Below are 15,216 nucleotides of genomic sequence, written 5' to 3'. Positions count from 1 at the left end.
AACAAGCGAACAAAATGTAGCGTATCCAAACAAGGGACTATTTTTAGGGCATAAATAGACAGTACTGCCACAACATTGATACATGCCACAACATTGATGAGTCTTGAAAATACTGTGCTAAGCGAGGTTAGTCAGATACAAATGGCCACATACGGGCAATGTCCACAATAGGCAAAATCCCCAGAGACAGTTTACAGGTAGCTAGACAACTGCAGTGCTTAAGAGCAAATGAGAAGGGATTACAAACAAGTACAGGTCTGCTTTTAGGGTGCTGAAAACGTTCTAATATTAGGTGTGAGAACAGTTGCACAACTCTACAAATATACTAGAAACATGAAACTATGAATGAGTAAACTGTATGGTATGTGAAATATACTCTAATAAAGCTATAAAACAGAAAGGAAGAGACAGGGAGAGGGAGGTAGCTTTTTTCTGTTCAATGCTATTTGGTAGGGATTTTTCTGAAAAGAAAGTTCAAAAAAAATTCCATGATTTAAGACCAACTAAAGTTTTTCGTGGTGGTTGTTGCTTTGGCTTTTTTCTTTTTTTAAGATTCTCATTTCACTTCAGGATTCAACTATTTAATGTTTTTCTGGTCAATGTGTTCACAGTTCACTTCACTTCAGGATTCAACTATTTAATGTTTTTCTGGTCAATGTGTTCACAGTTCAGTTCTAGTTTCAGGCTCAGTAGTAATGTAATTCTATGTAATTCTCTGCATTCCTCCCTCAATCTTGACAATGAAAAAGATGACACCTGGCCATTTTCCTAATTTCTGAATAGAAGATAACAACAAATTTCTTATTAGAAGCCTCAACCTGCTATACTTTTTAAACACAAATGTAAAAGCCCAACATGACACTCCTGAAACATCAATAGCAAATAAAATTAGCTTAAGTCACAAATGTAAACAAGAATACAGAATCTACTCAGCAGCTAGCTCAATGCTGCCTGTCACTTCAGCTTCCCCTCACGTCTGCAACTGCAAAGATGTACAGACTAATGCATCTGTACCAAGGTATGGGATTCAGCAATAACAAAAAGTGTGATTTACAAATTCTGAAACATTACACTGGAAAAGACCATCAATATTTAATTGCATTTTAAATAAATGACAAAATCTTTTTATATTGACCTGTCAGAAGGTAGATTTACAACTAGGCTGATTCAGTCAAAGTTTGATAGTTTTTTGTTTTTTTGGTTTTGTCTTTCATTTTTTTAAAGAGGGAATTTTCTAGGAAAAAAAAGCTACACAAGGTCTTTCCAGTTTCTTCCTCGACAATTAGTCTTTCTCCTAACACGACACAACAGAGACATCTAGTGGCTCCTAAAATAATTTGGGCAAAATAATCACAACACTTTTCACCACTTAGAAATAACTTGAATTAGGCAGATAATGTTTCAAAGATCTCCCTATGAAACGATCTTTTGGGGGGAGAGGAGACCCAATGCTTTCACACTGAGCTACCTCCCCAACTCTTTTACACTTCTCTGCAATAAATGAACTTAGGTTAGAAAAAATTGAGCCATCCATAGTTCATAGATTTAGTTCTGGAAAAAGGAACAGTACATTTGGAGGGGTGAGAGAGTAGTAACAGAAGTTAGCTTAATAGTGGAATGTCTGAGGTTAACAGGATACTGTTAATTAAAATGAAAGACCAATCTCCTTTCATTCAAAAGGAAGGTAAAGTACAGAGGCAGAGCACATTAGGGCTGAACTGTTAAAAACTGCCATCTACTAAAGTTTCTGGAACTGAATAGGATTGGTGACAGTGGACATCCTTGTTTAGCTCCTGATTTTAGAGTGAAGGCTATCAGTTTTTGGCCAATTAGTATGAGGTTGGCTGTTGGTTTGTCATAGATGGCTTTTATCAGATTGAGGTAGGGACCATCTATTCCAGTTCCAAGGCTCAACATCACTGGTCATTTGAGAAATGCAAATTAAACAACACTCAGAGTCCATCTCACTTCAGAAAGAACAGGTGCCACCAAGAAATCAACCAATAACAAATGTTGGCGGGGCTGTGGGGAAAAAGGAACCCCTCTCCACTGTTGGTGGGAGTACAGACTGGTATAGTCACTATAGAAATCAGTGTGGAGATTCCTCAAAAAATTAGGACTAGAGGTTCTTTCCAACCTAGCTAGTCCCCTTCTGGGTATGTTCGCAGAAAAACTGAAAATGTCATGTACAGCAATATATGTGTACCCATGTTTATGGCAGCACAATTTGTAATAGCTAAACCTTGGAAACAACCCAAATGTCCATCAACCACGGAACAGATGAAAAAGATGTGGTATTTGTACACAGTGGAATATTATTCAGCTATAAAAAGGATAACCGTGAGGCTTTTATAAGCAAATGGAGGCAACTGGAGGCCACACTTGTAAGTGAAATAAATCAAACTCACATTTGTAAATATCTTACTGTCTCCCTAGTGTAAAAACAAACAAAACAAAACAAAAAACGGTAAGAATAATGAGACCCAAAATGTGCAATAGATATTGTACTAGTGAAAGGGAAAGAAAGTGCTCACAAGGAAAGAACTGGGATAAAGGAAAGGGGAAAAGGGAAAAGACTTTATGTGTATAGGTACATATACATATATGTATGTATGTATGTGTATATACACACACACACACACACACACACACACACACACACACACACACACAAGATAGATAACTATACTACCCTCAGTTAGTTCATCTAAAAGAACAGTGTGTGCTTTCATTGTTTGATTAATCATTTGTGCCTTATCTTGTAACTTGAACAACTACTTCTAAGATAACAATATGCAATACATCACCTACTGTTAATTTCCTATGGTTTTTTTAGAATTCTGCATAGTTTCTTTTTTTCTATTTTACTTATAAAAAGGAAAAAAAAAAGCTATCATCTACGTTCTATCTCCAGTACTGCAAAAGAGAAAAAAAATAAAGAGAAGATGCCACAGATTTACCTGAGATGAAGCAGCTTTGAAGAACGTAAGTATTAATTTCCAAGTAAGGAGATACCCCAGGACATAACAGAAGTCTTCACTCAGTGGCTTAACAGTAACGATCTGTCCCACAGGAACACACCCCAAAATGTTTTCTAGTAAGTCCTCTTGAGTGCTAAGAAGAGACATCAGTATGGCTGGTGGTGACCTAAAAAGAAATAATTCAACAGTCCAATTTTCTTCGTAACGGGTCCTTGAACAAATAGATAGTATTTATAAATGTCAAATAGTTTAGAATTTTTTCTATTTTCCCAAAACCTTTTAAAATGTCCCTCTTCAAATCCAATTTTAACTCATTTCATATAAAGACAACTATGACACACTACCAAACTATGGACCATAAATAAGCATGGTGGTACGTGCCTGTCATCTCCTAGCACTCAGGAGGTTGAGGCAGGGGGATCACCATGAGTCTGAGGCCAGCCTGAGTTAAACAGTGAGTTCAAAGGCCAGCCTGTAATACACAGCAAGGCCCCGTCTCAAAATAAAAACAAAAACAAAATCAGGGACATAGATGTTAACACTTGAAGATACATTGAGAAACATTCATTTCAAAATCTGCTTTATGGATTTTTTTTTTTTTTTTTTTTTGGCTTTTTCCTTTTTATTGGTACCAGGGATCAAACTCACGACTGCCTGCTTTCAAGGCAGGCGCTTATGCCGCTGAGCTAAATTCCCAGCCCCCTTTAAAGATTTAAAAACAAAAAAATCATTTAACTAAGGCAGGCAAATGACTAGTGTCGAAGCTAAGGAAGGGAAGCAGTAGTGTTTCCACATCTTACCAAGCCCTTTATCATCACTTAAGGGGGCAAAGTGAGGATTGAGTTTATACTTTGTCACTTCATCTTTCTATTTTACCACATATGGTCTATTACTCAGCAGCATGAAAGATGCCATAATCATCACAACTTATGAGGAGGATGAACACAGGAAATAATCATGAGGTTTTTAAAAATCCTAAGTCTGTATCTCTTCTTTGGAAATTTAACATTTAATAAATTCACAGCCATGTAAGTTAATTTTCTCTTTCTTGAACTGCTAAATTCATTAATACTTTCAGATGAATTTATGAGTCTTTCAAAAAATAATATATTTATATCCTTTCAAATTTTATTCCCTGTAATACATGAGGTTTTTGTTGTTGTCTGTTTGTTTGAATTTGTTTTGGTTTTTTTTTTTGAAAGAGGGTCTCGCTATGCAGTTCAGGCTGGCTTGGACTCTATGTAGCCCAGGCCGGCCTCTTAACCCTGGTGATTCTCCTGTCCCAGCCTCCCGAGTGCGCAGTTATACCACACCCCACCACGCCCGCTCTGGTTCTCTCCTTTTACCTCTGTAGCCTTTCTTCCCATGTGGCTTTCTTCTACCCATCCACCAGCACAGGCCTTCTCCACGCTCTGCCCTTATATCTGCAACATCTTGATGTCACCAAGCAGCCCTTCTCGAGAGCACATCAGTGGTGACTAGATTTTACAAATACCAGCTCTGAAATCTCTTCACTTTCCACAGTCTGCAACGTGCTGTCATTAAAATCTAGAATGGCATCTGCTTCTGTTTCTCTCTCTCTCTTTCTTGTCACAGTGGAGACCAAACCCAGAACCTTCACACTGAGCTACTGCCAGCCCACTCTGCATATTTTTTATGTTGAGACAACAACATCTTACCACGTTCCTGAGGCAGGGCCTGAGCTTGCAGTCCTCTGGCCGTAGGCTCCGAGGGCCGGGACTGAGGCGCGCACCACTGCCTGGCCTCCGCTTGCTTCCCTCTGCAATTCCCTCTGCCTACATACTGCCAGACTTGGCCGCAGTGCCCGTCTCCTCCCACATTCCCAAAGTCCTTAAAAACACCACGTTAAGGCCCTTTACTGAGTACTCTCCTGCTGCATTTTCTGTTGCCCCACCTCCTCTGTGCACAGCACTTCGCCCTCTCTTTTATTCAACAAGTAGCACTACTTATGTATGAATTTGCACCGGCCAGCAACTATTGAGGGTGATGTGGATAGAATCAAGACTAAGTGACAAAAATTCCCACCCGACAAAACTCCTGCCCTCAAGAGTTCATAGCCCAGTGAAGGATGATACTGACAGTTTAAAAAAAAAGTAGCAAACAACATTCCCCACACAGCCCCTAAACATTGATGCCCAGGTGCTTCTGAATGTGATGTTTTGTTAACTTACATACACAGTGTTGCCTTCCCTAACCTGCTAAGATGTTTTCTAACCTTAAAAGGTGAGTTTAACAACTCTTCCTCAAGAGAAAATCTCGTCTTGGTGTACACTATATCTCCTACTATGGCTAATACATTAGATTATAAAATCCTTAAGAAAGCATTATATTCACTAAGCATTGTACTCTCCCCTTAGCAATAAATACTTTCAACAAAGCGAGCACTCAATAGATACTTCAACTGCTGTGCTGCTTTCACAACTACTACGTGGCCAAAATTCTAGTGAAAGTTGCAGACTTGAAACATGACTGGGGAACAATTCAAAAACACAATCTTATGGATGAACTCTAAATTTCATTTGCAGCTTACAAGTAACATTAAAAGGGTCTGTCAGGGGCTGGGGATTTAGCTCAGCGGCATAAGCCCCTGCCTTGCAAGTGTGTGGTCGTGAGTTCGATCCCTGGTACGGATAAAAAAGAAAAAGACAAAAAAAAAAAAAAAAAAAGGGTCTGTCAGCCAGGTGTGGTGGCGCACGCCTCTAATCCCAGCACTTGGGAGGCTGAGGCAGGAGGATCATTGGAAATTTGAGACCAGCCTGGGTTACAAAGTGAACTCAAGGCCAGCCTGAACTGCATAGTGAGACTATGTCTCAAAAAAAAAATTTCATCTGTAGAATAAACATACGCTCTAAATTTAAAGCTTCTGTGTTGTTTCAATCTTCCAAATAAACTGTTAGGTAGATTACTGAAATTTAATAAAATAATACAAATAACTTACAAGGCTGGTTCTTCTTCTTCATCTCCATATGACTTTAGATTTTCCTGATCATACTGTGGTAATCCAGGCATCAATCTGGAATTAGAAGATATTTAAATAATTTGTATTACATTACCCATTATTAAAACATGTTTAAGAGCACAAAGACTAATATACTTAGTTTGTAATAAATGTTTTTCTCTGAATCAATTACATAAATGACTAGACTATCTAAATATGAACTGTGTAAGGAAAAAAAATGACCTAGAACATCAAACAACTTGGCATCCTTGTACTGAAATAGATCTTTTTTTTAAAATTGACTTTTTTAATGACAAAGAAAAAGTATATATACATACACACACATATATGAACACTATAATAGTCATTCAACTAGAAAAGTTCTTACTTGTAGAGCATATGATAAACAGCAATTTGCACAGGCCTAGCTCTGAAGAGGAGTAGCGGGACCAATGTGTTCAACAAAGTCTGGAGATTTTCTGGCAAGTTCGTTTTTGGGCCAGTTCCCAGTTTTGTAAGAAGGCCGTGACCCAACAGCTGACCCTTTGAAATATATGTCAATGTTTCACACATGGGCTTCAACATTGTATTTTCAAAGGTGGTTTCAGACAGATCTTTATTTTCTCCTGATAACACAAAAGGAAAAATTATATACATCTCAAAAGAAGTTAGTAATGCCAATATAGGTTGAATGATTCATAATCAAACGTCACATGAGAAAATGAAATGAAAACAAGACTATAAACATTATAGACGTCCTAACTAGACATGAACGAATATGTATTTCAGTTTAGCTCAACTGTTCCTCAACTGTTGCTTTTTAAAAAGCAAATCTTCAATATAGACTCCAGGCACATAATTTATTCATACTACATAAACAACGATTTAGAGATACCTTGCCAGTTTTTAACTCACATTGGTACTCTAAAGCAGCACCGTATATGCTGCTTTAAAGAAGATAAGCTTTCTCTTCTAGTACTTTTATTATATAGTACTGTTTGCATTTTGTTTTAAAATATTCAACAAGTCACTTCTTTTTCTTTCTTTTTTGGTCCCGGAAATCAAACTCAGGCTCTTGTGCTTTCCAGGCAGGCACTGTGCTGCCGAGCTGAACCCCTGACCCTCACTGTATACATTTTCAGTGAATCCTATCACTGTGTCCTTTTTCACTTGCCTGTAATAGTCACCAAAAGAGGTAAAAGCAAACTGTGGATGCCCTGGGAAAAAAACGCTTTCCATTCACTGACTAGATTTACAGGAAGATTGGCAATAGTTTCTGGAGTGGCTGAATCAAAGAAAGCACTGAGATCACAGGCCAAATCACAGCTGACGCAGGCAAACCGCTGCACGAGGGGAACCGAATACAGTGCCTGATTCTCCTTTGTGGTCTAAAAAAACGACAGAAATGAAATAGGTAAACCAGAACACTATGAATAAAGACAATAAACGAAAGACTTGCATTCATTTATCTGACTTTAAAAATAAAAAGCAGCCGAAGTCTCAGGAGAAATTTATATATTTCATATCAAAACAACTTCCTTTCAAATTAAACATTAGGAATCATAATCATTAATGAACAATTGAATTACAAAATGGCTTTTCTTAAAATTTCTTAATTATAGAAGATAATAAAATCATTTACCATCTTCAATTTACTATGGAAGGAAATAGCTACCATTTACTCAGAAAATAATGTCATCTACTACACAGTGCAATACGTTAACACAATGTTTCTCATCACCTCCGCAGTCTTATAAGTTGCATTGTTTTTGGTTTTGTGCAACAAGATCTCACTGTGTAGTTCAGGCTGGTCTTGAACTCAGTATGCAGAATTCACACTTGCCTTAGCCTCCCAAATGTTGGGATTACAGGCATGTGTCACCACTCCCAGCTAAATTATTTTAAAAGGAAACTTGGGCTTGAAAGAGTCAAGCTTAAAATTTGCAGTAACATAGCTAATAAAACAGCTCTGGTTACTTTGAGTTATAAAAAGAACACTAATTCCCTGTTAATTTCTGTATCTTACATTGTTCTGGCAATACTGTCAGCAGAAAGTTTTAAAAACAATTTGTTTAAGGCCGGGGATTTAGCTCAGTGGCATAAGTGCCTGCCAGGCAAGCATGAGGTCTTAAATTCGATCTCCGGTACCAAAAATAAAATAAAATAAAACTAAAAATTATATCCAAAAAAGACCAAAAGCCTTCTAATGAAAAGATAACCCCTTTCAAAGGCTGTTACAAATACTAAATTAAAATAAGCTAATGGAAGGAACATTTTAACAGTAAGTGGATGTAGTCCCTAAATGATGATGGTAGTTATTAAACTGCATCCCTTGGCTGGGTGTACTGACAGGCACACCTGTAATCCCAGTACTCAGGAGGCTGCGGCAAGAGGATCCATGTGAGTTCAAGGTCAGCCTGGGCTACAAGGTCAGCCTGAACTACATAGGGAGACCCTGTCTCAAAAAGACACATATACATACACAAATAAATAAACTTCATCATTTCCCTAGTTTGCCAAATAGTAGCTAGTGAAGAGGGTATCTACAAAACATTTTAAATGTTTCCAAAAGAATTAACTGTAACCATTATTTAAAGAAGGAGTAAACTGTTTCCAAACACAAGTATGCACAAAGAGTCAACAGCAGTGGTATCATGTCAGGTTCATTTACCTCCAGCCAAGCCAACATGGAACACAGAATAAAGTCCCATTCAGTCTCTGCCAAAGGGCACGAGCAACACCTCAGAAACAGGCACAGGAACCGGATGATTTCTATGTTCACACCCAGGACCCCTGGACTTGCTTCTGACAGATTACTGCGATAAAGACAAAAGCAAAACAACAGAAATTCAAAAACATTCGCAATTACAGTGACATTAGAAAAGATTCCACTTTAGGTCACATAAATGACAACTTAAATATCTACCATGTAGATACATGGAGGAAAAAACACAGATGAAGTACCACCTACCAACTGAAAAGAAAAATGTCTTCATGTTCTTTCCTCCAGGATATTATAATTTTCAATATACCGTGTAGTAGCTCTCCATCATCAATACTTCTGGTTTGCAGACAAGAATTAAAAATGGCAAGATGCCCAAAACCTCCTACAGTAAAATTCAAAACAAAAATAAAGTTTTAATTTTTAAAAGTAACACTGCTCCTATAAATGTTAATAACTCCACAGAACAGAGAGGCTTACTTCACATGCACAGCTCATTATACAATACGGAAATTAAGGGGAAGTTGGGATTGTACTAAATGATGTTTTGTATACAGAAGATTTGTGTATTCGACTTTGTAAAAACAGTAACAAAAAAACCACAACTACAGAGTGTAAAGCTAATGAAGATGGAAAACTGAACATATTACTCTGTAATTCATACATTCGCTCAGAAAGTAGCTATTCTGTCTGTAAGCTCACAGAGTACCCACTCTTTGGAATCACACCATTTCTCAATGTGTCTTCCAGTGCATCCCACTGCCCCCTCTAACCTCTGACACTTAATACCAGCCAAAATGAACTACCTGTGGCCTGTCTGAATCTGTCACTAATGGGAATGCCCTTTCCCAGCTATGTCTACATGTAAAACTACTTAAACACTCAGATGAAATATTTCTCTTTGTGAAATTGCCTCTGACACCCTTGAAGGCAGAGGGGGAAGCTCCTCCCTTTCTGCCACGCTCAAAATAGTACACTGCTTTGCCACATTAGTTGTAACATTAGGTAACTTGATGTCTGTGTTCTCTACAATAGGAACTGCCATATAGCAGCTATTGTTTGTGCTAAATTACAAAACACCTGAAGAGGGTGCAGAATTCAAAAAAGTTACATACACTGCAAAAGCTCTCCTATCCCTTCTACTTGGGAAAATGAAGCACAGCTTTAAAAAAAGTTACAGGAAAAAAAGTGAACAAAGGGTTATTTATGAGTGCAAATCTTCCCTTGAATCATTTCTGTCCACAAAATAGCCACATTTTCTGGTACATTCATCAAAACAACTGTCAACCTGGGTAACAAAATATAAAGTAGGAATAAGTTATAATTCCATTTATCTCTGCTAAAATTGGATTTACATATTAAGAAACATTTCTTTCACCTCAAGCAACAATTGAATTAGTGAAGAAATATTTATTATCAGGCAACTAACCATTAGTACTGCAAAGGTCTTCCTTAGTCCAGCCCAAAAGAGCAGGTACACATTGAGAACTGAATTCTTTCTTTTCTTCTTTGGACAAAAATGGACAGAGACTCTGAATGGTATGTAATTTACCTTCTGTTAGTGGAAAGAAACTGTTTAAAGGAAAAAATATAAATATTTATATGTGTAATTATTTCACACAATTCCTCTTATTCTGACTATTCAAAAGGACTAATAATTCTAATACATAAACTGCTTGTAAGAAAAAATAAGATACTCTAACAAGATGCACAACTACAGATTTCTGATAAACTTTCAAAATTTTCTACTTCTTCCTCTTTTGTGAATACTTCTAAATTTTGAAATAAGCATATACATCTTCCCCTATGATTTCTAAAAACTGTAATAGCAGGCAAAATGAATAGGTCAGTGATATAAACATTTGCATGCCCAGCATGCAAGAGGTCCTAGGTTCAATCTCTAGCACTGAAAACACACAAACATACAAATACATCCACACAAGCAATACGTGATAATGCTCTCTTTAAGAGCTGAAGCCTGGGAATGTGGCTCAGTGGTAGAGCTCTTGCCTTGCATGCACAAGGTCCTGGGTTCAATCCCCAGCACCACACACACACACACACACACACACACATACACACACACACACACATACACACACACACAAAACAAAAAACAAAAACATTGAGTTAACTGATTCAGCCAGGTTGCGGTGCACGCCTGCAATCTCAGTACTTTGGGAGGCTGAGACAGAAAGATCACAACATCAAGCCCTGCTTGGACAACTTAGTGACACAGAAACACCTTGTCTCAAAATAAAAAATAATAAAAGGCTGAGGATGTTCCTCCATGGAGAGACCCTGGATTCAAACTCCAGAACCAAGAAGGAAAAAAAAGAAAAAGAAAAGCCAGTTCACTTAAACAGTCTGTCACTGAACTGATGTGCTCGTATGTAGATACAGATACAGATATATACAGATATAGAGAGCAAGTGAGAGAGCTGGCTTTATCGACATAAACAGTATCATACTAAAATAACAGCTCCATTATTTGTCATATGTTCTGCAGATCTGTATCAGAACATATCAAGCATATTCTATTTTAAAGCTGAATAATGAAATGAATGTGTATTTTGGTAAGTTAAAAATGCCTTCTGAAAAAGCACAACAAATGTATGCTCTCACCAAAAATGTACAAGTGAAACTAATATATCTTTAAAATATCAATATGAGAGATAAAAGGTGCTTTTAATTTCTGCTTCTGTCATTATTAGTAAGGTCATAGTCCCCACTGCATAATTGAGTTATCTTTGACCATTTCATCTCTAAATTATCTATTCAAGTCTTTCTCACGCTTTTCAATTTCAATGGTTTTACTGATTTGTATGTACTATTTATGTTACTAATAAAAATTCCTTATTAATCTCCAATCATGTTTTCCCATTTTGTCATCTGTCCTTGTCATCATTTTTTGATTCAGTGCACAGATTTCAGCAAGGGTAAGTGCATTAACTTCATATAACTAATCTCCAGAACTCTTCTGTGTTCATAAAACTGAAACTCTACTCATCATTAAACAAACCTTTCCCATTACCCGCTTCCTTTCAGTTCTGACAACCACCATTCTATTCTGTCTCTGTGAATTAGCTACTCTCACGTAGCTCAGATTGGGTGAAATCATAGGTATTTGTTCTTTTATGACTAAATTACTCTGTATAATGTCCTTAAGGTTCATGCACACATAGCTCATGTCTGAATATTCTTCCTCTTTTTAAGATAGCAAGAGGCAGTATGGTAACCATTTTTTTTTTTTTTTTTGTCTTTTTCGTTTTTATCAGTACCAGGGATCGAACTCACGACTGCCTGCTTGCAAAGCAGGCACTTACGCCGCTGAGCTAAATCCCCAGCCCCGGTAAACATTGTTGATCACCTAGTATTTTGTTTTTACATTATCTATTATGTCCATCCTTTTGATTTGACTGACTCTGTTCTATTATGTCACATTTGGTTTTACTCTCTTCGAAAAAAAGTACTAAGAACTGTGGGAGTAATAAAACCCAAAATGTGTAATTGTCACTGTACAAAAGAAAAGAAAGTGCTCTAAAGAATATAACTGCATATATATTTAAGTGTATAAGATAGATAACCATATTACTGAGTTTTGTTGGATCACTGAACAAAACTGTTTCCAGTCTCACTTGTTTGGAAGTCTACTTTATGTGCTTTAATTTTGTAATTTGAACAACTATTTCTAAGATAACAATATGTAATCTATTAACTAGTGATTTCCTATTGTTTATTTTTTCTGAAATTCTGTATAACTTGTACCTTTTTTGTTTTTTTTTTTCTCCTTAAATAAAAAAATAAAATAAAATAAAAAAAGCCAGTATCATCTTGCCATTCACATAACATTTGTAAATGACAAAACTACAGAAATAGAGAACAGACCAGTAGTTACTCAGGATTAGGAGAAAGGGAAGTGGCAGAGGCTATCGACAGGGATCCTCACAGTGACCATCACCTCTGCTGTGTCAGAGTCACACACATCACACACGGATGCCCATGTAAACCTGGCAGACGGACTATATCAGTGCTGTTTTCTTGGTTGTCAACCTGTATTATTGCTGTGCAAAATAATTCCACTGGGGAAAGCCAGATGACGAGCACACACATTACTCTTATTCTTTGCATTACTTTTGTTGTTTGTATTATTTATTATTGTAAGTGAATCCAGCTACTTCAAATAAAATGGCATTGAAATTTTATTCTACTGTGCCAGAACACAGGCACATCTTTTCAGAATTCTGGTTAAATCGGTAAATTCAAAATGCTTGTTGGTAAATCTCAGCTGACTGTTAATTTCAGTGCTGAGTTTCATTAGCTTGTTCAACCCCACATTCTACTGCTTTGTCTTCGCTTTTTATGTGCTTCTATAATATATCTCAACACAACAACCCTCATTTAAAAGGAAAGTCCCCATTCATCACTTCACATAGCCAAGGAAGTGACAGAAGACCTGCGCTGGCAGGGAGAAGAGTTCCTCCCAAAACAATGCAGCCAGGTCTACAAAATGTTAAAAGTGCTACTTGTTGAAAGCAAGTATATAAAACTTCGAAACAAAATGTTACACAATTAAATATGCTTCCTTAAAAGTAAAAAAGCTGTGTCTAATTTAAAATCATTTAAGTCATTTTGGGTCTTTATTTCTCATTTCCTAAACCATCTTCTGATTCATTAGAAACTGTTCATTTACTGGGGACTGTCGAGGTAAGCAATTTCAATAAACCAGAGATTAAAAACACTTAAAATAAGAATACCTTTCTTTTCTTTTATAATGTGGTTTTACTTCCTCAGATGAAATGCTTCGGGAAAGGATCAACTTAGCAATAATAAGGGACCAAAGTGTACCGTTTTCCCTGGATCTAAACAAGGGAAAAAGATTATATTGCATTATCAAAGCATTCTTGGTAAATTTTAAACACCACCTGTGTTCTTTCTCCAGAATGAAATCATTTTATGAAGCTATCAATTCACCCAAGCAGCCACTGTTCATTGCCCCAAAGACTGGGATTTTTCCTTTCAATATTTCTTCACACCTGGCACAGAGTTCTCTCTACAAGATTATCCCAGAGTCCTCAAGTCCCAGCACACATATATACCTATACCAACAGCTAAAGTAAAGGCTGAATTTGGAAGCAGTGAGAAGATGGCCAACAGATTACAAATCAAAGCAATGTCTATAGGCTTCCATTTCTTTCATGGTTATCTGCACCCTGATTGTACTCACTAATTTTATTCAGGAAAGGTCCAAATAACTCCTCCAGGAGATTAAACCAAATACTTAACACCCATAGAGTATCTATAATTAAGAGATTATTCAGATCTGCAGTCTCACTGAAGCACTGGCATGAAGTAGGCTTGCATCTTATAGAAGGCAAACACATGAACAAATAAAATAACCACTTAGAAAAACAAATTATTCTTACCTGTTAAATAGCAGCTGCAAAACACCAGAAGTAACATGAAGCACACATAAATCATCATGTGTAATATTCAGTTTCTGAAGCATTTCACAAAATCCAGTTACAACATGTGGTGGGTTGTCTAGTTCTCCACACCACTGCAGCGAGTACAGCAGTTCCGCAGCTGAGAGAACAGACAGCCCTAAATTAGCAAGTGTACACGCGGCCAGTCCTTATATCATTTTCACCTCTGCCCCATTTTCTGACAGTGAAAAAAAAAAACAAAAGCACAGGCTTCAGTAACAGACAGGTCTGGTTTCAAATCTCTTTCTTGAGCTATGTACACATAGTTATCAGTTAAGATACTATGATTTTGCTTCATAGGACTGTTGTGAGATTTAAATGATCAAGCATCTATCACAGAACTTTGCACTAACGGGTTTCTAAAATAGACTCACAAAATCCCTTTCATAAAGCCATGAAGGAAGTAGGAAGCTTGAAACTTTTAAGCCTGACTTAAGCAAGACATGGTGGTACATGCCGCTAAACCCAGCTGAGGCAGGAGGATCGCCCTGAGTTTGAGGCCAGCCTGTGCTAAACAGTGAGTTAAAGCCGACCTAAACTGCATAGTGAAACCCTGCCTCAAAAAACAAAGAGAAAAAGAAATAGGCCTTATTTAAAAGCTAAGCCTAAATTAAGTAGCCCTAACACAATCAGAACAAAACCAACAACAGTAGTATTTGATATAAAGGGCTAATAAAAGACTAAAAAACAGTCAATTTGTAACTAGTATAGAAACCCAGTGAACAAATAAGTCATTTCTCTAATTTCCAGTTTTGATTTTTTTTTTTTTTGTCTTTTTCACTTTTATGGGTACTGGGGATCGAACTCATGACGGCCTGCTTGCAAGGCAGGTGCTTATGCCACTGAGCTAAATCCCCGGCCCCTCCAGTTTTGATTTTGAACAGATTCACTCTGAGCAATACAACCTGGCTACTTTCTTGCCCTTAATTAAATGTGGAGCTGGCTGACCAAAAGAGGTGTCTTGGCTGTCTTCATAGTATGTTCTCCCCTGTACACTGTAACTGTGCTATATTTGAAGCTGATGACTAACACTGACACAGGATTTGTGTAAATCCATCTTGTATAAGT

General features: G+C 37.1%; 1 protein-coding gene and 1 non-coding gene across 2 annotated transcripts in view; one reads left to right on the top strand and one right to left on the bottom strand.

The window, feature by feature from the left end:
• Positions 1–15,216, bottom strand: part of Ltn1 (listerin E3 ubiquitin protein ligase 1) — a 51,920-nt gene that overhangs the window by 7,020 nt on the left and 29,684 nt on the right. Inside the window, exons 17-25 of the mRNA XM_003467181.5 lie at positions 14,089–14,248; positions 13,420–13,524; positions 10,092–10,234; positions 8,912–9,047; positions 8,612–8,756; positions 7,115–7,328; positions 6,329–6,566; positions 5,941–6,015; positions 2,961–3,147 (exon numbers count right to left, since the gene is read on the bottom strand). Coding sequence (XP_003467229.2) covers positions 2,961–3,147; positions 5,941–6,015; positions 6,329–6,566; positions 7,115–7,328; positions 8,612–8,756; positions 8,912–9,047; positions 10,092–10,234; positions 13,420–13,524; positions 14,089–14,248 — 1,403 coding nt within the window. The remainder of the gene's footprint in view (positions 1–2,960; positions 3,148–5,940; positions 6,016–6,328; positions 6,567–7,114; positions 7,329–8,611; positions 8,757–8,911; positions 9,048–10,091; positions 10,235–13,419; positions 13,525–14,088; positions 14,249–15,216) is intronic.
• On the top strand, positions 10,643–10,715 carry Trnaa-ugc (transfer RNA alanine (anticodon UGC)). The gene has a single exon. It is a non-coding gene; the product is annotated as a tRNA-Ala (tRNA).

This window comes from Cavia porcellus, unplaced genomic scaffold, assembly GCF_034190915.1.
Source record: "Cavia porcellus strain 051 isolate PalLab524CR breed Dunkin Hartley unplaced genomic scaffold, mCavPor4.1 scaffold_7, whole genome shotgun sequence".
NCBI classification, from domain to species: domain Eukaryota; kingdom Metazoa; phylum Chordata; class Mammalia; order Rodentia; family Caviidae; genus Cavia; species Cavia porcellus.
The sequence above is the reverse complement of the archived record's forward strand: the minus strand, read 5'-3'. Positions and strand labels throughout refer to the sequence as shown.